Source organism: Centrocercus urophasianus, unplaced genomic scaffold (assembly GCF_019232065.1).
Source record: "Centrocercus urophasianus isolate 14NV4802_14NV808 unplaced genomic scaffold, USGS_Curo_1.0 seq_14, whole genome shotgun sequence".
Lineage (NCBI taxonomy): Eukaryota > Metazoa > Chordata > Aves > Galliformes > Phasianidae > Centrocercus > Centrocercus urophasianus.
In genome coordinates, this window is record NW_024884586.1 from 11,204,877 (window position 1) to 11,232,664 (window position 27,788).

Sequence of the window (27,788 nt, forward strand, 5' to 3'; positions counted from 1 at the left end):
TGCCAATCCTCCTAATGGATACTCTCAGCCTTCAGGGCTAAAGAAAAAGCATCTGGCAACGGTGACCAATAACACAAATGACAAAGAATCCAAGCAAACAGTCTGTGAGAACCCATGGGAGAAAGTTAACTGTGGAAACTATTGGCGAATACTTATGAATAATGAATACATTCACAGGTTTTAGCATAGGCCTGTTAACTTGACTAGCAAGAAATATTCATTAACTGTTATTATACATCACAAAGTACAATTCTAGTCACTTTGTCTTCTGGAAGCTTTGTGAAGCATTGTCATGGGCAGAGGAGAAACCAAGGGCATGTTACAGGCATGGTCTGACACAAACTATGTTCACTGCCGAGCAACAATGGAAATCTGCCTCAAGATCAATGGCTGACACCACAGTGATGAATGTGTCAGTCTCTGCCCAATAAATCCATTTCCTGATGATCAAAAGTCACCTTACATTCTTGTTAAGGTGATGGCACCAGTTGCTATGTCAGTGCTGTGGAAAAGTTGTGCCAGTTACATACAGTAGGGCACTGGAAAACTTTGTTTTTTCTGTAAACGGTCCTTATCCAATGAAGAAGCTCTCTGTTTTAAACAGCAGGATTAAAGCTGGCTGAAACCATTACCTCAACCAATTGCCTTTACCTCACTCCCTTAGCAAAGTGGGTCTTAAAAAGTAAAAAAATAAGGAGAGAGCATTAAGACAGCCAAGTCAAAATTGACTGTGTATTCTCCAATGTATTGACATGGTTGACCTTGCTTGGCTGTTAATTGGCTTTAAAAATTATCTCTCCTTAAAAATCAAACTTAAAAAACAGTGGGTACAAAGAAGCACAACTAGCTTCTTCAGGTGTGAAGCAAATTCCATTACATTCCATTCCTACCTACAGAATCTTGCTCACAGCGACACATAAAACTTTCAGACAAAATACACGAGCTTTGCCTTTTTATGTTTATGCCTAGTAATTAGTCAAAAAACTAACAGTCTTTACAGTTGTGACTTGTTTTATGTTTCTAATTTAATGTTCCTTACTCTGTTAGGGCATGATTTCCAGTTGGGTCCTTAAATGATCAAGTAAGGGAACCAGAAAGGAGCATGCATATGAAGTAAAAGAAATGCAAAGATCTCAAAGTCAGTGACCCATCACACGTTAGCTTCATTGCTTGATCACTGTACGATATAGATATTTCCAAAAGTAACATGGAAATTTAATGCTTCTGAGGGCTTTTTTCTCCTTTACCTCACCGATTTTGTTATATTTAATCTGTTTTTAAAGTGGTTCCTGTAAGAGTTACTAGGGAACCAACATCAAAGTCCTAACTATCTTCCTTTCTTTCCTGCTGTCAGAGAAGTCTTCTGTTTCTGCAGCACAGCTGGCTGCCTGTAAGGTGTTTGCACTGGGCAGATACTGAGCTTGGTCTGATGTGGCTTAACAGTGGTGCAATTGCTGCCGGTGGCCACAGGAAAGCTGCTCTGAACATGGTGGCTAGGATTATGGAGCCTCTGGGTGCATGAATACATTCACCATTTTGAAGCATGGCTACACCATGTTGTCTCCTTGAGACACAGGATTCAGTACCATTCTTTCCTAATGACAGTCTTTCAAGTTCTTAGACATATACAGAATTGTAGAGGTTATCTGGTTGAGATACACAGAGAATTGAACAACTGATTCAACTGTAGGGATAGAAGACCAAGACAGAGGCCAAGAACAGAGCAGGGCTTTGGATATAGACAAGCTTTAGAGACATCAGAGATATTTCTTTAACTTTTGTTCACTGAAGAACATTTGCGACTTATGCCTGTGTTGTGCCTTACCTGCCACTTGGACTGGCAGTTGATCCCTCCCCTGAGATGTGCTGTTCTTTAAGAATCCCTCCTTTTGAAATCCCACCATTTCTGTTTCACCTCTGCTACTGGACCGTTGCCTTTTCCATTTACATCTCCTTTTCAGATTCCCCACCAGTGGAGCTGGACGTGAGGGGTGGGGTACAGTCTTCCTGCTGACAGGTAGGTGGAGATGTTCCTTGGCCACAAGTGGGCCAGGAGCTCAACAACAGCGGTACCACAGTTGGGGAGCTTCCTGGGACCTGCCTCTGCTGCTCTGGACCTGGGCCTCTGCCTGTATCTGCATCATGCTTCCTGGGGTGGGTGCATTTTTCAAACTGCTTAGGTACCAAGGTGATAGATGCCTTGTAAATACCTAAGATAGATACAGACAGAAACTGTACCAGGCACAATCTGTTATACAAAACTTAATACAATGCCAGTTGCACCTATATGATGTAGTATCACCCACCTTTTCTAGCATCTGCAGTCAACCACAGTCAAATATTTGGCACATGAATTTTTCCTTTTGAAAAGTGATGGAAACACAGGATATTCATTCTTCCTTGGTGTCAACCGATCTAGAAACTTAGGCTGTAATGTCAGGTACTGCATATGCACATACATTGTTTCCACTGCCTTCCCTAAATGTGAGTGTGCAAGATGAGTTTAATTTCTTTCATTAACCAGTGCAGTTTGTGCTTCTTTGTCAATTATCTGTGAAAATCAGACACTAAAACTAAAGGAGTAGTCTTATGTGTGAATATTAAAAATGCATTTTATCATTTTTTATAATTATTATCTCTTTCTTTTAAGGTTAACTACCAGCAATTTGTTTTTAGCATAAAGACCAGAAGCTGATATGTGTTAAATTACAAGTTTGCATGCACAGAAAGAACATCTAAAACAAGTAGGTGCTCTCATATCCATTGCATTCCTTTCAGATTTTTGTAACTTCCCATACAGAGGCAAATGACTTTGCCTTTCTTAGTTTGTTGAAGAATGATAAATACTTGATAAATATTTCAGGAGGAATGCCTCTGTGTTGGGAGGAACTGTGTAAAGGAAATTTGGGCAAACATACAGGAATCTAGACAGTGCTTTCAAAGAAGCAGATGAACAAAATTCTGGAACAGCTGTCCAATACCAATGGGGGAGCAGCATCAAGATAAGAATCTACTAATTTCAAAAGCAAGCTTGATTGGACTACAGAAGCTCATGTGATCATGTTGCTTGTCATAGAAGCAACTGTATGTGATGAATAAATCTGTAGTGTCTGCAGAAAAACGGATTACGTATTTGGAAATGGTTAAAAAGGAATCACTGTTGCATTAGCTATGCCCACTGAGAATTAATTTTTTTTTTCCTAGTTATTTGAATGTGAACAGAAAAAAAAATCAAAGACTAAAAGTAGATAAGGTATAATTAGATCCCCAACATATCACCAAGAATTAAAAGGCCAACCATAGTTAAATAATTGTTTCAGTGGAAGAGTATTCAAAGTCAAGATTTAAACCCAAACTCGTTTATGATCAAATTTGGAGGAAACAAGTTGAGCCTATGTCACCTAAGCGTTATTAAAAAAAAAAAACACATACAAACTAAATGATCTGAGTTTCCAGTTAGAACATCACACTAATACTCAGGAACCTGTCTCCATGAGCACATTTCAATCTGGAATGAAGTTGATCCAGCCCTGGTCCAAACAAACAATTTACAGGACTGTGCTCAACTCACAGCATCAAAATCACATGTTTTTCATATTGCAAGTAACAGGAAGAGAATATTACTTTAGAAGTTAGCATGAGGAAATAACAGTAGTGCTTCACAATACAGTCAAAAACACAAGCCATTTGAAACATTTCCCTTCTACTAAAACTGAGTAAAAACACAATTATGCTGTCTGAGATACCGTAAGCTCTCCAATGAACAAAAAAATTCAAAAATGATGGGAAAATAATGTAAAATAAATCAGTAAAACATAAAAACTGTTAGTAAAATTAATCATTGAGTATCTACAAACATAGTAACATGACTTAGAAAAATTATCTGTATGTATTCACATTAGGAACTACCAAAACTTTCTTGAAAGAAAGTCTTATTTGTGTTTCTAGGCCTGAAGATGATTTCACATTACTACATATAAGTCATACTTATGTATCATAGTCACACAATCAAAAGTAATTTTAGGAAGGCAGATGACTGTTCAAATTCTTTCTAGATACAATTTTCAAGTACCAGCTCTTCAACAGTACGTTCAACTGATAAAATTATTTTACAGGCATTTAAAATGCACCTGCAATCCTTCAGCCTTACAATTCAGCCTACCTTGAAAGAGGAATGGTCATTGTCTAACAGTGGTTTCTGTTTAAGAACAAAAACAAAGCAGAGAATATAGTCAATACCCACTCCTACCCTGCAAGCCAGGTGGAATTTACGTGGCAATCTGATACTTCTGTTTAAGAGACAGCATTTGAAAATTTGGCCTAATCAGAAAAGAAACATAATCAACCAAAAGATACTAAAAAGAAAGGTGGAGGAACCAAGACACTTGCAGCCTTCTCCATTCTTACACTTACTCTCACACTTCCACACCGAAGGGAAAAAACAAGCAAACTATGACAAATTATCTAAAAACATTTATTTTTGATTATATTAGGAATTAGTTAACATGGGTACATGAACATTTGAAGAAAAATTGCAGCAAAAGGAGTTTTGAGATGAGGGAGGTAAGTCCTTCATCTCCATGGCTCCTGAAAAAGAGAGAGAACACATTAAAAGTGTTGAAAATTTTTCTATTGTCCTAACTGTACCTCGTTGGGAAATACATGCAACTCTTACTGTTCTTCATACACTCATGATTTTGAGTATGTTGTTAAATATTCAGTTGATAGTATCTGAGCATAACAAGTGACACTCACATACGTCAATGTATTTCATTCATCTGGCTCCAAACGCTACAAAACCCATATTTTCTTTAACACTTACAATTCTTTTTCCAACTTCTTTTATACCATTTTCCTGTTGGTTGATGCAGAAAGGTTTTGAAAACCTTTTCAATTACTGTCCTGTAGCAAAGAAAACTGAGCATTAGGGACAGGTACTACACACACTAGAGAGCAATCTGATAAATTCAAAATAGTACTAGTGCAAATGAGAACACCCGCACAGTGACTCATCTGACCTCCCTGCTCAGGGATTCCCAGTTTTTTAAAATGTCATTTAAAGCTTCCCACCTCAAGCAATATGAAACCTTGTTTGAAGAAGTGTTCGGAACTGCTAGGTACCTGTTATTTTAATATTCAGTATCAAATGCTGCTAAAAAACAGCACATCTGCTAGGTTTCAATTACTTTTTTCTCAGTGGAAAACCTAGCATTTTTCTCCTCAAAATGTGCTATCTTCCAATATTTATCTCTTACAAAGTGTTTTAAAAGCAGGTATACTGTAGGTATGATCCAAATCCTGTATCCTCTTACACTTCTGTGGACTCCACATGAGATAGACTACAAGTCATAAAACCTGTAACCTCCCTTCATCAACACAAAGATGGACTCACATTATGTCACATATAGCCAAATTCCACCCAGCCTCACTGCTTAATGCTTGTGAAAATGACAACCTTATGACAACCTTCATCTTATAATTACTAGCTCATTAGAATTTCAAATAGGTAACGCAAATCAATTACTTACAAAGACACTGTTCAGGAATTCTTCATCAAGTCTGATGTCTTTTGATCTCATCTTCTAAAATACAGTGTCTGGTGAAGATCAGAAAACTTTCTTCCTACACAGAAGTGCTGCAGATACCGGAAACTATCAAAGAAGTTGACGTGAGGGCTTTAAGACTTGTTTTGATGATTATTCCATTGTTTCCTGCAGATAAATCTCCATCATCAACTCCAGCATATTGAAATTAGAAAATGACTTTTGAACTCAGATGTCTTTTGTGAGCGGTTTCTTCAAACATAACATAACAGTCTAAGTTAATCCACTGTTTGGCATTCATTTATATATATTTGCTCTGCGATTTCATTGTTTCAGATGCCATTAGAATGTGCCACCTTTGAAACAATGGACAACAAGAATGAGATGAAGTGTGAATGCTTATTGCAGACAGAGCTAATAATATTTCTTTTGAATGCCATCAACTGATATTTTTCCATTCAAATGCAGTTAAGACTTGATGCCAGATAATAGCCTATGTTGATGATATCACAGTTATTTTTTATCTGAGAGGCAGCACTAGCATCTAAACTGCTCAAAGGAGGAAAACCCTACTATTTGATCCTGTAGCCCACACCAAAACCCAAAGATCAGCATTATCAGCACACAAAGGATTATGATTAATATTTGATTATGTATCAAATATATTAACAAATAAATCAAAAAATCACAGCTCATAACTGGTGCTCTCATCAGTCAAAGTAGGGTTTTTTTGATACAGAAGAGTTTTTTTATTTGTTATTGTATTTCACTAAGAAAATGTAGCCTGCAGTGTCTTCATTTTCTACTTTCTCTTAAATTCTTGAAATGTCTCCCAAGGATTTTCATATTAGCTTTTCATTTAAGAACTGTCTACTTAAGCTTTCACTGAAAATCCCAAATTGCTCACTAAATCAAATCCACTTCTTGGCAGTAAAAAGCTCAGAAGTATAAATCTTTTGAATCATACATCTATATGTTTACAGTATGTACTTGTTAAGAATCATATCATTTTAAAATTCACAAGTAGTTATCAGCAAGTACATCAAAATAAAAACTGAAGATAGAGTCTTTCAAAAACAGGCTTTTCACAAGCCACATAAAATTTTTATGAAGTCAATTTTATTATCTTAAAATATTTTGAAAATTCAATGAAATCTATTTCTTGCAGTGATATAAGAATTACGATCAAAACAAATGCATAGGGAGCTTAATAACATTTCTATTATTTTCAAATCTTCAAATCATTTCTAGTATTTTCAAATCTTAATTCTAATTTGCACAAATATTTTGGATATTCTTCAGCATGAATGGGCTAACCACATATTATCTAGAATTATATTGTAAGTACTGCATCAAAAAAGGCTCCTGCTACAACTGTTAATCTGTCGTTGAAAACTTATGAGTCACATAAGAAAAAAATAATGCCTCTTTTCCCTCTCCGACATCTCATAAAATCCAGAGACTAATTTTACTATTAAAAACACAGCCCCTTCGAAACCACAATCTGAAACCGGGTGTTACTTCTCTGAGTCAGGCAGCTGCTGTAAGCAGAAAGCCAGTGGCACACACTGAGCATTCCTTCACTTTTAGTAATTTGTGCTATGAAACTGCAGTAAAACGGTAATATTACCCATGATGTATTGCTCTAAATTTTTTGCGACCTTAAGATTTTATTACCTTTCTCTTTAGTCACAAACGACATACAGTTGATACTCAACATAAAAATGCCACCTATGCTCTTCCGTTTTCCCAGCCTCCCATTGAACCAGAAGCCTCATCCAAACATAACAAAAAAACCAGTCAAACAGAATCCCAAAAGCCACTAGTTCTGTCTCAATGTCTCCCTCACCTATGACCCAGAAAACTGTATTTTGCTTTACGGATAGCTACTATAACAATGTAAAGACCTTTATAAGCTGCCAAAACATACCAGTAGCAATGGGGTTTATTTGGCACATGTTCTGAATCAAGAATGGAAAATACCACTAGCTGTATTTCTGTTAGTGACCTGAAAGGAGGTCAGGAAGGAAGAGAAAAATAAGTAGAAGAAAATAAATAACCTGATTTTGTTTAATATTAAAAAGCAAAAGCTTCACTGCTGAGATGCACTGCCTACAACATAGCCTTCCTTTCAGGGATGCTGAGCTTTGTCAAAGAGCAGCACACAGACTGTTTTATCAGCTACCACCTAGGGGCCCAGAGAGGTTTAAGGCTCTTCCTTGGGCTAGACATCATGAAAACGTGTGAATGGCACAGTCCCTGCTCCTAGGAGCTCACAATCTAGGAAAGCAAAATGACATACAGGAGTATGGAAAAATACAACTAAACACAAACAAAGTTGTATACATATATATGCAGTTACATTTATAAAAACTATTAAAATATCATCACTATGTCGTCTACCTGTTCCTCTGCCTAGCCATTATTACTGAGATGATTGCTTAATAGGGATCACAGGGGAAGCGGGTCTTAAGGAGAGATTTCAGGGAAAAGGTAGTGGCCTTATGAATCAGTTCGGGGTCGGCACTCCATGCATACGGGACAGTGTGGAAGATGTTATATAAAAACTTAAAATTGTGCAGAGCAGCATTTCTCCAGGTCAAAAGTTCAAGTGTTGTGTGCAAGATCCCTACTTCCTGAGATAGAGACAGTGTGGTTACGTGAGTAACATTTGGCCATCAAAAAGACAAATGAAATCACTAACGTAGGACTACACTGAGGATGTGTTACTGGCCATGTACTCTCAGTGGCTGCCAGTTAGCACAGTAACTGTGAGGAGATGAAATGGAAGGGTTTGGAAAAGAGTTGGATAGAAAGAAGGAAAGAAAGGCAAAATGAAGGAAAGGAGACAAAAGGAAGGAATGTGGGGAATATTTTCAAATGTAGTCTTCTGCTTTAGTTCTTAGTGTGTTTGCAATTTGTTAACTAAGTAACTAAAAAACATATACAATAACTAATGTACGTTTGACACCATAAAATAAACTGGACCATATGCCAACATTTACATTATGTTATTATCCTCCACTATGGAAAGGTGAGAAACAGGTTAAACAAGAGACAAAATGCTTCCCCTTACCCTTCTTCTTCCGTACTGAAGCTTGGAAACAGAAAGGGAATGAACTGTGAATCAATTCTGAAGATAATTTTATATGCTAAATCCTTGTCTGTTACTCTGAGCATAAACATTTTTCTTCCATTTAAGACGTCAGCCTCTCTCTGCTAACCTATACTATGCATGTATCTATGAAACCACCCTAGATAAACAGCTTGGCAAAAGCCCAGTTTATCAGGGTTTAGATTTGAGCTATAAGAAGTTGCTCCCCAGCATATGGCAGGGATAAATGCACAACTTTTCTCTAAATTGTTTTTAAGAAGTAGTAACTGGGGCAAATTATTGATACCAAAGCTTTAAAATTACATAATAGAGCATTTTAACGCCTTTTCAGATTGAAACGGAAAGGAATCACTATCACATGTTCTCTGCCATCATTTGGATTAACTCAACTGAAAGAGAACAACTGAGATGGTCTGCTAAGTGTTATGGGGAACAGGGTAGCTCAAAACATGTCAGCAACACTGTAAGTTCAAAGCCAGGCAAAGGATATGACTGTGAAGACTGCAAGGTAAATAAATTTAAAAAATAATAATAATAAAAAAATCAGGTCATTTAGCTTAGCTAGGAAAACTGAAGAAAGAAATATATACTCTAAGGGAAAACAAAATGGGAATTTCTGTTTTCCTTCTTCTTATACTACATAACAAGGGACATTCAATAAAATTAAAGGCATCACATTCAAAACCAATAAAAAAGAACGTTTGTACACAGCACATAATCAGCCTGTGGAATTCTTTGCCACAAGACATTATTGAGACCATGAGCTTCTTCAGTTCGGAAAAAAGATTACACATATATTGATGAGAACATCCACAGTGTTCATCTGTTCATATTTTCTATTTAGTTTCTGTATATATGTATATTATGAAAAAATGTTCATTACATTGTTTAATAGTCATAAAAATGTGGGTGTTCTCATAGTTCATACAGATGTCCAATATATACACATATACATATAAAGCTATGTAAATTATATATATACACACATACAATTTATGTTATACATCAGAAGACAATTCTTAATCAATGAGTGAAAATGTTTTCTTCTTGGTAATCCGTTTGATTTTTGTGCAATTCAAGAATTCTTTTTCTTTCTGCTAATAGTCCTTTTACAGGACAAATATCAAAATAGGTAGACCACAGATGTTGCTATTTATAACAGAAGTCATAGTCATAGTTTGCTAAGGTGGTAAATGTTTAGAGAATCATTTGGAACTGGTATTTACAGGCTTTTGGAAGAAAATAATCTGTTATGCTCCAGTATTACTACAGCTTTATTAGGGGACATACATTCCTGGAGCATGCTTCAGAAATAATCTTCAGAACAGTAAAGTCTTGCCATGGTAATATTTGCCCATCTAAATGATGATATAGATGGGAAATTCACTTAAAGACTCATATCCCATGGCTGCTAATCACAAGAGATGCAGTGATTTCTACAAGCCAAAGAGAACACGGCAGGCCAAGTACTATACTCTGAATTAGGGGACAAATAAGCTAAAATATAATGCTTTTCATTACAAGAGTGATGTTACTATTAAGATGTGATTTTCCTCTAGAAAAGAGTGCTGCTTCTCTCTGTTTTAGTAACAGTACCTACTATGTAAGACTGAAAAGTCAGAGAAATACAAAAATACTCTCAGTCTGAGAGTGATTTGGAGAAGGGAAAAAGGAAGGGGGAAAAACGATACCTAAATACTCCTGTCTCCTCGGGAAAGCTTATTGATAAGTCAGCAAAGTTACATAGCACTCCATGCAAGGAAAACAAATCAAAATGACTCAAACAAAAAATTGGCTCCAAAAATAATACTCTACATTTTAATCCTGGAAGAAAAATTAAGGAGCATTCACAAACTGCTGAAACCTTTACTCTGGTTCCTAAGGTCCTTAGCATAGACAAAACAAATTTTCTGAGATCTGTCAGGGATAAATTATCGGAACGTTAAATTTTGGTCTTCATTAGCTTGTTATGCCACAGAGAAGACCATAATCACTTCTGCAGCCTTTTGTTTGTCAGAGCTCCCACTGAAATCATGTGTCTTCTGACTCGCTAATGAATAGGTGGGGTCCATCTGCCCCAGAAAAAATTGACTCATAGGGAAAAAAAGGTGTGGCCATTTATCCTCAATGCTTCGATTCTTTCATGTTTCCCTTCACGAGTCTATGACAAAAATAAAATTTTTTACAAAATGTAGGTAATTAAATGAGCATTACTGTGTGACAGACTGTATTACTCTGCAGTGAGGTACGCAGTGTCGCTTGCTAAACACACTATTCTGGTGAAATAACAAAATATAAATATACACTGGACATTTGTCTTGTTATATACAGTCCATTCATATCATATTCTTTAGTCTACCTGTAAAAATTCTACTTTTTAATGACCTAATAGTTTAAATTCAGGACAAAAAGAACAATTACTTTCTACACTTCTATAAAACTAATCGAAATTCCCCAAGAATTATGTACATTTAGAATGTGAATGTTCAAGGAATCGCTCATCACATTTCTTAAAACTAGTGAATAAAAGACTGAATGCCCAACACTTTTTTATTACCAGTAGCAAGAAGAATTAAGCTTATTTCATGCAGAGAAGTCAAAGTGATATAATAATATGCACTTTTTCAGATTAGAGTCTAACGAAAACAAGTTGAAGTTGAAGCTGCTTTAACACTGTCAGCTTTTTAACAACAGCTTCTGGCAGCTTACCTTTATCCACTAATGAGAGGCCACAGAAATTTAAAATAAAACAATATTAGATGAACTGAAAATGTGGAAAGCAAAGCTAACAAAATAAGATACGGCATTATTCTTTAGTAAATGTGCCAAACTTCAATGATGCATAAAAATGTATCAACATTCTCTTGCATAGCAGTAAAGGCACAAGTTTAAAAAAAAATTATTCATGCAATTCATGCATATTTGAACTCTCCAAAGATGCAGCATTCTTACAACCCTTTCTGCTCTATATACTGTACACATTGCAATTCTTATAAATCAATTTAACATACATACATACATATACATATATATATATTTACATTTCTTTATCCCAGCATGCTTGTCAAAAAACACTTTCTTACCAAGCTCTTCAAGCTCTGAGGTCATTGACTTAGACCGCAAGGTCAGTGCAGTGGTTGGAGCTCGCTTAGGAGGTGGTGGGGCTTTGCGTTAAACAGAATGATAGACAGTATAAGTAAATAAACCTCTCTAAACCACTATATTAACATACACAATTTCTGATTTATTTAAAATAATGTCACATTAAATAAGGAAATATTAAATACATACACGCAGAGAAAAAACCCTGAGATGCTTTTCATGTACTGGATTTCTGTACTGTTTCTACTTTTAGTGTAGGTTGTTTGACACATCCGTAAGCTTTTATGTAACAGGATACATAGAAACAGTTAAAGCTAAATAACTGTGCCCTTCTATTTTTTAGTAGGAAAAAGACTTTCTAGAGAAAGTGCCTCCCAGCACTTGTGCCCCTCCTTCTAAGAAATGTACACAACTAAAACTCTCCTAGAGACCAGCCAACCTCTGTCAGATTAATTTCAGAAATCTCAGAAACATAAGAAGATTCACATTTATCTTTACAGTTACAGTGAGACAAGATAAAACAGGTGATTCTCGAGATAAAGAACACAAAGTAAAGCTTAAAATATCAAGGCAATCATTTAGCTCAGAACCAGCATCTGTTTTATTATCCTGATGATAAATATTTTTTGCTAGCTTCAAATGTAGCCAAACCAGAAAACATATTGATATAATCCATTCCAGAGGTCAGAAAGGGGAGGTAACTTCAGAAAAGATTATGCCAATGTTGGTAGGAAAGCTGGAGTTGTCCAGTAAACAGAAATGGCACTGGGACACCAGGCAAAACATCAAGGATTTGGAAGCATCAATAACATACACTATGCTACACTATTCTGACTAAAGAAGGCAAAGCAGTTTGAGGAGAAGGCAGGAGAGAGGGAAGTAGACAACTGTCTTCTCGTATCACCTATATACACTATATAAGCATCATCTTTCCCCTGTTAAGCTCTATCATCCTCTCACAGAGATTTGAACAAAAGTATGTCATGAGAGCATAAAAACATAGCTCGAGTTCAGTGCCAGACATACAGTACGTACTACAAAAGTGCTACACATATTAAATCCAGCTTGAAGTCTGCTCTTTCCTGATGAGAAAAGAGACAACAAATTTTTGAGAGAAGCTGCACCATCAGCAACTCTGCAGACCACATCAAGCTGAGTGGTGCAGTTGATACAACAGAAGGAAGGGATGCCATCCAGAGGGACATGGACAGCTTGAGAAGTGGGCCTTCCAGTACTTTAAGGAGCTTATGAACAGAAGCAAGGCTGACTATTGACATTGTCTGATAACGACAGGATAAGAGGAGAGGTTCAGATTACATACTAAGAGGAAATTCTTTAGTCAGAGGCAGTGAGGCACTGGCAACAGCTGCCCAGAGAAGTTGTGAGTGCCTACCCTGGAGGTGTTCAAGGCCAGGTTGCATGGAGCCCTGGGCAGCCTAAGCTGGTGGGGGGCAGCTCGGAACACAACAGGGGAGTTGGAAATGGATGATCTTTAAGGTGCCTCCCAACTCAAGGCATTCTATAATTCTCTGATTCAAATAACTTCCCTGAGTAACTTTTACCTGAGCAAGTTAAGAAGCATCTAAGGTGAAAGAAACAGTGCAAAATTCAATTTTTTTTTTTTTCTTTCTTTCTTTCTTTCTTTTTTTCTTTTTTTTTTTGGAGGGTGGGAGGAGGAGGGGGAAGTTAGAACATTACAATTCTTAACAGAGTAACTCAGTCTTTATACATTATCCCATAATCTCTACTAAAGACAGTGTTAAAAAAAAAAAAATTACACTTTCAAACTGAGAAAAAACTTCCCCATATTTGTACCCAGACAACTGTTTTCCAAAGTCTTGCAGCACATGATGCTACATTAAACTCTCCAGGAGCCACTGCTTTCTTGTTAGCAACCAAGTGGCAGAAAAAGAAACCATGCATATTTTTGACTTAGAGGAAGAAGAGGGAATTCTCCCTGGCTGGGACAACCCCTCTACTTGAATTCACCTGGAATGATTTTCTGATTCTAATGTACTGTTTCTTTTATCAGAAATTCAATCAAAATATATTGCTTGCTTTTCTTAATCTTACAGTTTCTTTAATAAAATTTGAAAACCTGTACATTCGCAGTATGACTCTATTTGACTCAACAGGAGTCAAATTAACTTCAAGTATGTTTGGAATTAATTAATAAACGATAATCAGTTCTTTGTGAGTTTTCTCCATCGAGACACTCATGTCAAGAAGTTTGATTACACCTTCAACTGATAATATCTGAAAGATCCACAAAGATGAAATTTCATGACAAGCATGACAATGGAATGACCCTTCTTGTCACATGTGAATGCATAAGTAAACAGAATTAAATTACTCTAAAATAAATAGCAAAATAGCAAAAGAGCATTACAAATTGAAAAAGGGAAGTTTATAAATTAGATTTGTGCCCACAGCCTGTTCTCTGTAGAGCAAGACTGAAAAAAAATCCATTAGGAAAAGAGAAAAATGTACCTTTCTTTCTAGCTGTGTCATCTGGATCAAGATTCCTTGTTACTGTGACAACCTTTAGAACTAGGTGATTGCCCCCTTGTCGAATCATATTCACCACCTGCCTGTGGCCAACTTTCACAACATTCTCATTATTAACCTGCAAAGACAGAAAGCATTCGTTTAGATCAAAACGTCAAAAATGCCTGTTTCTTCAGTTTTTAAACACGGAAGGTAGAAAGAACAGGAAGATTCAGAATGTCTAATTGCTGTCTTTTAATGAAAACATATATATAAGAAACCTCAAGTAGTTAGTGATAGCAGGAAAAGAAATATGCATTTAATTTACTTATCAGTTAAAACAATGAAACACATAGTGAGTTTAACCAGATATTTCCCATTACTTGTTTTATTTGCAACAATTGGTGTGCTACCATTCAGCATTTCATACACTAAAATATTTTCTTGAATGACAGTCATTATTCACCATAGATTAGGCACAAATGTTTACATGCATTTTTCTCTCTAACATAACAAAAGAGATATTTATAGTTTTTCCTTTCAGATCCTTTCCTTTCAGATCATCCAGGAACCAAATTTTTCACTCCTGAAATGAAACTGCAGGTTCAAGAGGGATTCTTTTATTTGAGACACTCCTTTCCTCATTTTCCAGATTTTTCCTTCTGCACGTTTCTAGAAGGATCTGGTGTTTGGGAAGCACAGGCAACAGGACTATAGCATTCCAGAATAATTTTAATGGTAAAACATGAAACCCTGACCAACTATTACGGTCACGCCAGTTAAACTTAACCTGCATTCAACATTAAGCTTTAAAAAATATAGTCCCTAGGTAATTCTTAGTTCTACAGCATAATTTCTTTAATAAATTCATAAATTCTTTCCCTAGCAGTTATTCTTACACATACAAGAAAACAGGCAGAAAAATCTGTAAATAAGTGTGGATAAAAGTAATTTCTTTATACAATCTAAAAGGAATTGGTGAAAGTTATTTGAAATCTGAACAGTCACAGCATATAATCACAGCCATGTGTTATTTGAACATAAAAGATATTAAGGAATAGAATCATTGAAGAAAAGATGCTGCCAGAATACATGCTGGGAATTTGAACTTTATCCAAAGCACAACTGACTCAGTTCTATTTCACCGAGATCACCCAGAGCATTCCAAAATGAACAGTCATTTTCAAAGTAAGTGTTTTTAGCTTCCTCTATTTATTCTGACAGGCTGAGCATCTCACACTCTAAAGAATTTACAGTTTAGAGCAAAATCTCTCATTAAATGTTATTGCCATTTAGCAGAACTACAAGCCCTGGTTTACAACTAGAAATCATTGTCTCATCCATGAAAATCTTCCAGGTTTTAGATGAGACAAGAATATTTACAACAAAATAATGTTTTGGTAAACAATATTTTCAAAAAATACAGCAGTCAAAAATCTCAACGCATTACTTGTGTGCTATGTCTGTAAGCCTGAGATGCCTCTTGAGATGCTTTTTTAATTTCAACTGAATTGACATAGGTGTAATGCCTGCAGAACATCCAGACCCGTTGAGCAGACAAATACAAAGTTCTCTCATTCTGTAGGTGGAAGATATAAAAGAATATTGATCTGAATCGAACTGTTGCTGTTTCATTTTACACCTTAGCGTCTGGTGCTTAATTTCAAGATATGCTGTTTATTTAGCTGGACCAATGACATCTACATTTAATTTCTCTGAAACATTTTAGCAGGAATAGTTACCCTCCTACTTCTGAAATTCTTTCCAATATTTAAACCTAAACCAGGTAATTCTTTTCCACAATTAAAAGGTTTATGTAATTCAAAACTAGTGATTGCAACAACTCTATTACTACTGGAGTAAAAATTTAAATCCGTATGGATTAGAATATATCTCCTAACACTGTCAAAAAACAGACAACTCCAAATACATCAAAAGCTAATATTAATCAAACATGTACACTTCACTAATAAAAAGTGATGTGTAAAATGATTAACAGCTTATGCAGCACACCATCTGTTCACATCATTATGTGCAATGATATTTAACATTTAAAGCAAGAGCAAATATATAAGACATCTTTTTTAAAGCTGTCTCAGAAACAGAACCTCTAAAATGATTGCTTATAGTAGTTTTGTTTAAAAACTAGTACCAAGAAGAATCCTTTTACAGCAATAAAAGTATTGATAGGAGATCTGAAGATCACTATGTTTAAAAGCTCAGTGGGTAAAACTAGCATCATTAAAAAGCAACAACAAAATCAAAATTGTCAACAGGAACTGGCATTTCAGTCACAGAGTCTTCTTGAATATATAAAAGCTAAGTGACAGTAGAAGTGGACACTAGATAGTATCTAGTATCATACCAGAGGTCTAGTATGTTTGTTTGATGGTTTCAGTACATTTTCAGGTATAAATAATTTGACTATACTTTCTTTGTTTCCACTTCAAGCTTTGGCATTGGAGAGATGACTACTGCATTTCATTTGGGTTTGCAAAACAAGCTGAAGAAAGTAAATTTTTATGGTCCATAACACACTCAGATATCCACTACATGGGCATTTGGTGTAAAGTAAGATCACAGGCTTTGAAAGACAACAAAAAATATTTTTGCTTTAGTGGCAAAGTGTTTAGAAGGATGCTCCATAAACCACCTAGCAAAATCAGTTTGTGGACACAGGTTTATATCTCTCCCTCTTCTTCAACCCAATCTTTAAGCATATCTTCTGTGACCTTTCACTGCAAAAAGCAAAGTTCTTCTTTTCTTTCACTTCTTCCACAAAGTTTTTTACATTACTTTCTTTCTCTTCAAAAACAGATAAAAATATACAACTATATTATAGAAATAGTTACGTGCTATGGGTGGTTCCATGCTGCATCATTGTCAGCTGGTCATCCAAGAAGCCAAACATCTATTTCCAGATCTCAGGAAAACTCATGGGACTTAACATTTTTGAAATCCTACTCTGTCATCATATGGTTAAAACTGACCAGAGAGACAGAAGTCATTGGCCCAAATTGAGAGGATTTAAGAAATTAATAATGAAATAATACGAATTCACAGAACTTACATTTTCATAAAATAATGTAAATCAAAAATCTGACCTCTCAAGCTGAACTTGTATTTTGGGGGATTTTTTTATTTATGTATGAAAACTTTTTCACCTACATGCCTTCACCTATGTTTCCACCTATATGTCACCTTTTCCACTTCGTATAATTAATGCACATCAGTTTTTAAGATCAGTAGAGTGCTACAGGATGGGTAAAGTACGACTTCAGAGAAAGCTGGAGACAAAAATCAGAAAAATTTGTTCAACAGCTAAATTTCCCAGATAATTTACTAGAGATGTACAATACATTGTATTTCTATATCTTGAAATAGTATTACCCTCATGAATTATAACATTACTTTCACGTACCATACATGACTTAAACCTGATGCTGAATAGTCAGCGACAGGAGACAGATTGTGCTATTCAGCCTTTGCCCCATATGATGCACCACTGCTAGTCATCTTACAGCTAAAGGCAGTCCATACAAAAGAAAAGCAAGCAAAGCGATGTTTATGTTAGTGATCAGTATTTAGGGAAGATACAGGTGAACCAGTCTGCAGTTGAAACTGGAGGTACATATAGGTGGCTAATCCAGATAACTTCGGGATACATTTAAGACACTAAATTGTCAGAGAAGACGACCATTAATACTCGTCATCACCTCGACATGGTTATCTGGATTCATCCCTTTCTATTGGCTCACTAAACCATTTATTCATATCCTTGCTATTTAATACGTTTCTGTGGTTATGCAAAATACTTGAGCACGAGCTATTCAATTCCCCAAGACAAAAAACAGTGCACTGTGTCTCTTCTACCCTTTCTACCACTGTGACTACTGCAAATATGTCCTTGATCCTTCCAGCACCCTCTTGGAGAACACACTACATTTCAGGTCTTTGGGGCTGGCATTCAAGGTGTTTATACACGCTTGAAGCTCCAAAACAGAGACTTCAAACAACGATGACATTCGTCATGCACAAGGAGCTTTGAACACCACCAATGAGAAGTTCTATCCTCAAACATGAGTGTTCTCTCAACATATAATGAAAAAATGTGGAGTACACTGGAGACAAAGACCACGGGCTATCCTCACTATTCTTAATATTGAAGACCATTCTAACTTGATCTTACTGAGCATACAGCAATCTCTAAAACTCACAAACTCAATTAAAATCATGGTATTTTAAGATTATAGAATGATGTGGTCTCCAATTGGGTAATCTTTTTTCTTTTTTTCTCTTTTTTTTTTTTTTTTTTCTGTGAGAAATAATCTCTACAAGAAAGAGCCCTCCATAAAAAGAATGATATATGAACACCCATGACATCAATAAACTTTTCTGGAACTTTACAAAGATAGAGATGCTTCTCTTCAGGCAACCTTATAATCCTGATAACATGTGGGATATGCACACAGGACTGAGAATGACAACAGTTTAAGAAATGAAGGAAGTTTAGAAAAAGACAAGGATATGCTAGATACTGTTTTAAAGTAAGTCTGAATGGAAAACAGATAAGTCACTTATGGGTGATATCACAAAATGTACTCTAGCAATAAAGATGAAGATTAAACTTTCATGAATATGCCCTCCCTCCCTCCAAGAAATGTGCCTATCCATATCTTAAAGAAATTGAAACAGTGAATTATTCTTTACAGTACCCATCTCACACAGAAGATCCTACTGTATAAGTTTGTTCTTTTCAACGTTTGATTATAAAACAGACTCTTCACCATTTAAATGCATGTATCTATCTTACATATGTGAACAAATTTAGGAGAGCAAAGAAGAAATACTATTATTTAAAAATGTAGAATTTTGGAAAAGAGCACTGTTTATATACCTCCTGGAGATGCAGAGGTAGATTTTATGAATAATGGAACAGGCTGCATGGAAATCCTTCCCCCTGCCCCCCAAAATGTATAACCATGCAATAGGTTGAAAAACTAAAATGAAATAAAATAACCTGTACATTGTAGGATAGCAGATGTATGAGCTGGAAGATATTCATCAGAGCAGCCTTCCCGTAGGAAGGTGCAAAAGAAAAAACATTATCAGACAAAGAGACCTTTACAGATTCTGTTCTATTATTAAATATATATATATATATCTTAATTTCTTCAATACATGCAGCAACCTAATTCTTCCATTATCAAAACTTCTGTCAGTGAACAATGTAATCAGTCATTTTTCATGGTAACTAAGGAGACAAAACCTGATCATTTTTCTCATAGTGACCAAATCAGAGGTGCAACGGTGAATAAATCCACCTTGGAGTTTCAAACACTTCCCAGATCTCTCTTGCCCTCCATTGAACTGCTTGAAAAAACAACCAAAAAGTAAGACTAAACCCTATGATACATAGTTACAAGCCCCTGCCTAGATACTTTTTTAATAAATCCACCATCTTTATAACCTTAGTACACACTAACCCAATTACAACTGGTACCAACCAAATAGCATGTAAGTAGTTTTGTAGTCTCAAATGACACTTTTGCATTTCAAGTAACCGCAGAGTTGTGCATGTGCCGCTGTTTGAACATGTCACAAATCCACTTGCTTGCAGATTTGCCTGGATTGGCAGCTGTAATGCATGGAAGGATATAAAGAAGAGAGAGGCAGGTTCTTCTGAGGGAGTACTGTGCCTTTTCTCTTTCATCTGCTATGCCAAAAGAGAGGAGCACAGCACGGTGCCCCCACTCAGTGAGGGCAGCAGGATGGGCTGAACCATAAGGTCTCCAGGGCTGCTCCAGCTACGCACCAGACTTTTCCTGCAAGAGATTTAGCAGTGGCAAAGCTGTTGTTTTCTGAGCTGCAGCAGGAACCTGTTCTGTCTCTTCGGATTGCTAAGCCACGCTGTTGAGGAGAGCTTTAGCTTGCATCTCACCATACCCTCACGTAGCACCAGTCCTGTTAATCTTCAGCTGCACTTAAGAACATCTATTTCTGATAGAAGCATGGGAACGAAGAGACACCTCAGAACATAAACTCCAGACTCTTTTGTCGTCATGGCAACTGCATCACATAATGTATTTCTTAACATAAAACCAAGCTCCCTCTTGGAACTACTTTGAGTTCTTTTCCTTGTTATTCCAGTTAGACCCAGAACCTTGATAATGTGACCCCACTTTTTCCAATCTTCATCTACGACTGTATACGACTTGTTTATACCCTTGTTTTTTTTCCTGCTCAAACTGGCAATAACCTAAAGGTCTATTTACTCTATACTTTCCACACACATTACAAGCAGACCAGATGAGTACAATTTCCTCTCTTGGCTAAATAAGAACTTTAATAATCTATTATGACAAAGAATCTAAGGCCTAGATGGAACACAACTGCTGACCAGCACTTCAAAACCAGCTAGTTTTGATTGGTGGTGGTGGTTCTAATTTTTTGTTTGTTTGTTTTAAATATACGTTACCATTCAAGCTAACTTACAAAGATGGACTACTTCTCACATGCATTTCACCTAATCTACATTTCACCTGTGGAGCTATTAACATATGGCCAATGGCAAATATGACTTCAAATTCAGCAACAAAATATTTGATCCTAACATGGGTTAAAAACTGTAAAAGCACCAGTCTTTTTTTCAGAAGAGTTGTAAATTTTGCTCAAGTGACCATGCACATAAACATGCAGATAGATAAGCATAGCAAGAAAACACAGCTGAACATTCTAAGGGAACTTCTCTTACTTTAATTAAGGGCATTTATAAAACAAATCCAGCCTCACTCGAAAAACTAATTGATTGAAAAATATCAAAATGGTTATTCTGTAGCATCTCATTTTGTCCCATTGAAAATATTGCCAAGAAAGACAAAACAGCAGTAATGTTTCTGTGCAGAACCCAGTGGTTATGTTTGGAGACAGAGTTAAACAAACACACTAAAAGAAAAGCAGCTGACTTGAGTAGTGCTATATATCTCTTACCCATGACAAAGTTTGGAAGGTATAGTCACTTAAATCTCAAATTTTTGAATGTTTTGTACCTATACTTGATCTGAAATTTGCTGAAAGTAAGCAACTACTGTCCTCATGAGACCACAGAACATTTAAGCATCACTCAATTACTTGGACCCATTCCTACTAAAAATAATTGCCTCCATTAATCAGTACCTTGGTACTACTTTGAATCATTTGGCTCAAGTCACATTCCTTAGGAGAGGTTCAATTAACTTTATTGCAGTTGATTGAACTGCAGTGTAATGTAATCAATTAAATTACACTTAGGATGATTTTGTCCAATGGCTTTCAGGTGTGAGAGGTGGCAGTTTTTCATGTGATAACTTCTCCTAGGAATAAAAACAAGTTAATTCTGCACATCTGTTTTGCACTCTCACACGCACACCTGAAAATGCTTTTATTTCTGAGGAACCTTCAGAAAAGTATAACACCCAGTGGGTGTATACTGATACGAAGCAGTACAAGGTTGACACCTATACTTGATATTTCAACCTGTTTAGAAGAATGAGTATTTAATGGCCTGGGAATGTCAAAGACGAACAAAAGAAGTCCAGTGGTTGTCTGCGCAGGTCTCTGACCTCTCCTCAATTCTGCACACCCAGAACAGTTATCAGACCATACATTAGACAGGAGGATCGCATCTGGCAACAAGCTTCAGAGGTTCATAGCTAGAAAGACCACAACCTAAGATGCCACCTTTTTTTCCTCCACCAAATCTTTCTCCTCTTCCCTCTCCACTGACCTGACAGACTCCACAGCAGAGCCAAACATTCCATTTGGCTGGCCAGATACATTCAGTGGCTTTTAGGACAGGTGTGGCCTAATTTAATCACCCAGATTGGATTTGGTTGTACCTAACCTCTTACCCTAGTTCTATTGTCACTGCATTTATTTGTTACTCTTTGTATCTTTCCAGCATGCATTTACTTTGTAACCCTGAGTTCCACTGGCACCTGACAGTTAGTCCAGCTTGAGGTACATTTGCTTCTGTTTTTCTTAAAATAAACTGCATGATGATAAGCTGCTAGATATTTTTTTTTTCTTTTTGCAAATTCCCATGCTTCTCAAAAATGTGTTCTAATTTAAAATTCAGTAACATTTAAATGGAGTTTGAAGTGCAACAGAATTTTCTAATATTAATTCCAGCTGCTATTATAGCCTATAAGGTATGATACGCAGCCAGCTGACCTTTGAGTACCAGAAATAGCAAACCAGAGGTCACCCATATACTAATGAAACATCTCTAGCTTATCAGCCCTTCGCAGATGAAAGCATGCATGAAAATCCAAAACTGCTCAACCACTGCAACTGGCAGCTGCTTTCACCTCATATCTCTGACATATCCATTGTCATGCATGTCTGCTGGGGGTGGTTTTGAGGTCAAGAGCAAACTGCTTCTTCATGTGAAGAGAATACAGTCCTAGATGCATATTCAGGCTACTGTTCTGTAGTAGAAAAGCAAGTTTAACAGCCTCCTCCCCTCTGCTTTCCCCTGCTGGTTACCCATCCTACACCATCTCTGTGAGGCTCTGCTGGCAAGCTGACTTCAGAGGAAAAGAAAGAGTCTAGTTTTAACCCAGACCACTCCAAGGATTGGTTATAGTTGCATGCTTCAGAAGTTCACTTTGAGACCTCCCTGCCAGGCCCAGTTGGAGGAGCAGGTCTGTGTTCATCTGACAAGCCTTGGACAAGCATCCTGTTGGCAGTGCTACATGAGCGTATGCCCCTTTGCACCTGTCAGCTTCTCTGAGATGGTTCTTTTCAGGTCCACACAGAGAACAAAATCCATTTGGGATAGACTGCGATTCTAAGCTAACCTATTCTTGGAGGTGTTCATTAGGAGCTTCATTTGTGTAGCACAGAGGGTGTGTGGGGACAGTAATGAGTAGAACTGTAGAATCATAGTTGGAAGGGTCCAACAAGGATCACTGAGTCCAGCTCTGGGCTCCTCAAAGGACTACCCAAAATTCAGACCATATGTCTGAGAGCACTGCCCAGACACTCCTAGAACTCTGGCAGCTTGGGGCTGTGACCATTGCCCTGGGGAGCCTGTTCCATGCCCACTGCCCTCCGGTGAAGTACTTTTTCCTGATATTCATTCTGACCTTCCCACGTTGCAACTCCATGGTATTCCCTTGAGTTCTCTCACTGCCACCTGTGAAAGAAGATCAGTGCCTGGCTCTGCACTCCCCTCATAGGGAGCTGTAGGTGGCCACAATACCTCCCCTCAGCCTCCTCGGCTGGGGCTGAGCCAACCAAAGACTTCAGTCACACCTCATATGTCTTCCATTTTCAACCCTTCTGCATCTTTGCAGCTCTTCCTTGGACACTCTCTAATAGTTTAATGTCATTTTTGTACTGTGGTGCCCAGAAGTATACATAGTACTCAAGGTGAGGCCATATCAGTGCAGTGTAGAGCAGGACAATCCCTTCCCTCAATTAGCTGGCAGTGCTGGTCCTGGGGCACCCAAGGGTATGGTTTGTTGCTGGCAAAGCTACAGCCTGAGAGCAGCACTCAGCTGTCACACTCTGGCCTATGAAGAGACTATATGTTTCAGACCCTAGTTAACTAATTCTCAACTCCTTGCAAAAATATGATGTTGTGTTCAACCCTAAAAATACATCCTTTTCAAAATCAGGAGCATGGTGGAATTATGTAAGCACTGAGAAGACAATGGATCTTTATTTGAATTCTGAATGAACCACTTGGTAAGTATTTACAATAATTATAAGATAGCAGGCTCTGCCCTTCTGTTTTTAAAACTCTGCATACCTACATTAAAGGCCATTAGGATTCTAAACTACGTATCAAAATACAGATCTGTTTGCTAGTGTTAAAAATGCAGTCTAATATTCCTTTTCCTTTGGTAAGCACACATTATTCTGGCAACACAATTTAAAGTTAAGCATTATGCATGTAATGTAAACTGATTTGTTCATACATTCCGAAGATTGTCAGCTAAAGCCTTTACAGAGATTACACAGATATATTGACAGAACATATTATCATCAAGTATAGATAATCTGTATGTCCTCCTCCTACAAACAGTCATTTTTCAGAAAATGCATCTGCACTGGTAAGAATAAAAAACTACTGCTCCTTTAGTTTTCTTTAAGTAGGAATGCCTAATCTTATAGCATATAGAAGTAAATATTTCTTAAAGTCATATTAGAATTCACTGTATTCTGCCTTAATTTCAGAATTGCTTCTCAGTTTTTTTACAGGACATACATCACGTTCTTAAAACTCACAAACTTAGAATAAAATACAGTAAAACATTTCTGTCTCAAAGTGAAACTTGTAGACAATTATCTTGTCCTTCACATATTCAGACAAAAGAATAAAAGCTACAGAAGAGAGATTCAAATAAAATAAATAAAAAAAAAAGCTAATATTCCTTGTTCAGATATGCAATACACTGCCTTTATGAAAGACCACAAATAGTGGAAACAGAAACCTTAACAAGAGGAGCTCCAGCTGGATTAGAAGCACACAGTGCCTCATAGTAAAGACACACAGTGGTTCATAGTAAAGTACATTCTATTTGAAGTCTGTCTACAATAATTTATGTTGGGAAAGGAGCAAGTTTTTACATGTTAATACTTAGTATACATTATTATCTCTATGGGCAGGTTTTCTTAATTTGTTAAGCTATCAAGCCTGTGGGCAATACTAAGTTTTGCACCATTTGTTGTTACAAGACCACTGCATCATTTGACTGTTGTTTGCCCAGTCAAATCATGCAGCTGACCTAAACTACAGGAAGACACCCTTTCAGTCAGCAAAGCCCTGCTTTAATTAACTTTATCCAAATACTCACTGACTTCAATAGCCATACTGACTAACTATAATACAGTCTATGCCTGTGGACCTCAGTGCTAATGGACTGAGCTATTCAAACTGTAGTAACCGATGCAAATTAACTAAGCAATTTGCAGGGTTTGGGTCTGGATGGAAAACACTCCTTAGGGTCTAAATAGTTTGAGAAAGAGCAGCCAAGGCAATCGCTGCACCAACATCAAGTTCCATCATATTTCTAACCATCCGCCCATGGTTAAATATAAAGGAAACCTATCCTAAAAGCTTTTAGTAATAAAAATAATTTAGGTTGCTAAATACTTGTACAGAAACAGAAGTTTATATCCATTGACTTATCTGAATATTAGGAAAAAAAAAAAAAAAAAAAAGAGCTGAAATACCTGTACCTTTTTTCACTTTAAATTTTCTTTCATCTAAGTAAAAATTTATTTCAAGTGAACATCTTTGACAGATTACTTAATACAAACATGAGGGTCTGCATCAAAATTGCTATGCAGTCCCAATTCTGCCTACGACTCACTTTGTGATCTTTAGGTCGATACTTCAGTTTAAGAGCCTCAAAAAGAGGAAAACAACTAATCCACCATAACATACCTATAACTAAGTACTTAACCTACCTACATAACCAAGGCTCAATTGATGGAGGTAAAGAACTAACAGATTTGATTAGGAAGCACAGCATGTTATGAAAAACAATACTGCACGATCCTCTGGTATCTACTTTTGCAGAGGAGTGTCAGAATTCACTAGGTACATTCACTAGGCTAACAATAGAAATCCTACTCATTCTTCACTTTAAAAGGGTATTAGTGTCTATCTGTAACTATAAGACAGCAACACATACATAGAGTGCTACAAACATTAACAAAACAGAAACTCAGAATCATCAAAAGACAACTTTTCAGTTCTCTTTAAAGAAAACAAACTTGTTTATAGGAGCAACTGTGTTAAGTCATGATGAGTCTTTCTATTACCACCTCAAAGAAGTAAAGTCTGAATTTACTTACTATGCACAGTGTCACTTTTTTAATAATCTCCAACAAAAATGTAAACACAAAAACCTTCTACATTGAGACGGAATGATTTACTTCAGTTTGTGAACAACCATCTCGGAAGTACAACAGCAGACTCCACAGAGCATTCTGTCACAGCGGATAAGAATCACCAACAAACCTTTCATTAACTTTGATTTTATTTGTAAATACTTGGATGTAAAAATCTATTTTTACTGATCTGATGACTCATGGAGCATGAGGAAATTTTCTGGCCTTTAAAGCAGCTCCACCTAGCCTACACAGAATGCCAGTCCTGAGGCAGCATCCTTGCAAGTAAAAGGCAAAACCAGTAGAGCAGTTTCTGCCTTATACATTGCTTCGAGTCTGTGGATGCCTGAAGTGGCAATAAGATGATGCAGCCTGTCTTTTAGAAACATTTACTTCACAGCAGTGTGGTCAAATTCTGCACCAAAACAAGTGGGAAGCATTTCATTGGAAAGGTTTTTGTTGTTTGTTTTTTTTTTTTTTTTCTACCTAGGCGTCCAAAAGGAACACAAAACTGCCCTCCTCTTTCTTTCAACACCTAAAGTTAGCAACAGAATTGCCTGCTTCACAAACAGAAGTTGGCTGTGCAATGCATTGGATGAATCAGTGCTGTTACGCACTGACATTTTAAGAACACAGTGTAGCTGTAAAACCATATAAAAATGTAGCAATTCATCAGAAGCATATTATCGAAATAGGCATGCCACAGAACTGAATATGGACATGAAAGAGAGAGAGACAAATGAAGCACTAGTGAAAATACCACCTTTTCTATTAGAGAATTCCAGCCTCACCTGCAGCAAGAGTAATTTTGCAGGATTGTTATCAATTTTATTTTCTGTGCATAAAATTAAAACAACCCAAACCATTCACAGACAGCAAAAGCCAGATAAAGCAAGGAAGGACCGATCAGAAAAGGAGCGTAGGGAACTTGCACAACAAAGGAAGAACAGCCAAGGATAATGCTGCCATACACTAAAGAGCAATGGCTATATACTTCCAGAAATAAGGAAGAGTTTAACTTGCAGTTAAACACCAAACATCATCTAAGCCCCTTCAGATTTCAATTGCTTTGTAACCAAGAGTTCTAGAATTTAACCTGTCAAATAAGTTCTTATGCAAGGATCTAACAGCTTAAAGGAACTGAGGAAAGAGCCAATAAAAACATTTGTCTTTGCCCAAAGATGTGGTGGAAACCCTGTTCACTGGAGACATTCAAGGTCAGGCTGGACAGGGCTCCGAGCAACCTGATCTAGTGTAGGTGTTTCTGTTCATTGCAGGGGAGTTGGACTAGATGATCTTTAAGCGTTTCTTCCAACTCAAATGATTCTATAGTACTACGATTCTGTGAAAAGTATTTTATTTCCCCAAAGTCATAACTGTCAAAAGCTGTTAGATGCCTAGGCAGTTTGCATACTACTCTTGATAGTAAGATGTACACCTTTATTGTGACTGGAGCTCAGATTCCTTAAGTACTTAGCACTTGTGCCCCACTTAAAAGGGGATAAAACATTACACAAGATGTTGGGATGATTCCTGTGAACACTTGATGTGCAAAAGCTTAATCCCAAACTGTAATCAGAGAAGGGTCAGACAAACACTCCCTCCTGGACAGCAATACAGATGGCAGCAATACAGGTTACGCACCACAACTTGAG

General features: G+C 36.8%; 1 protein-coding gene across 7 annotated transcripts in view; it reads right to left on the minus strand.

The window, feature by feature from the left end:
- Positions 1–27,788, minus strand: part of SHANK2 (SH3 and multiple ankyrin repeat domains 2) — a 336,255-nt gene that overhangs the window by 26,857 nt on the left and 281,610 nt on the right. For all 7 annotated transcript variants that reach the window (XM_042813893.1, XM_042813887.1, XM_042813890.1 and 4 more), the window contains 2 exons: positions 14,251–14,386; positions 11,742–11,822 (listed from right to left, as the gene is read on the minus strand). In XM_042813893.1, coding sequence (XP_042669827.1) covers positions 11,742–11,822; positions 14,251–14,386 — 217 coding nt within the window. The remainder of the gene's footprint in view (positions 1–11,741; positions 11,823–14,250; positions 14,387–27,788) is intronic.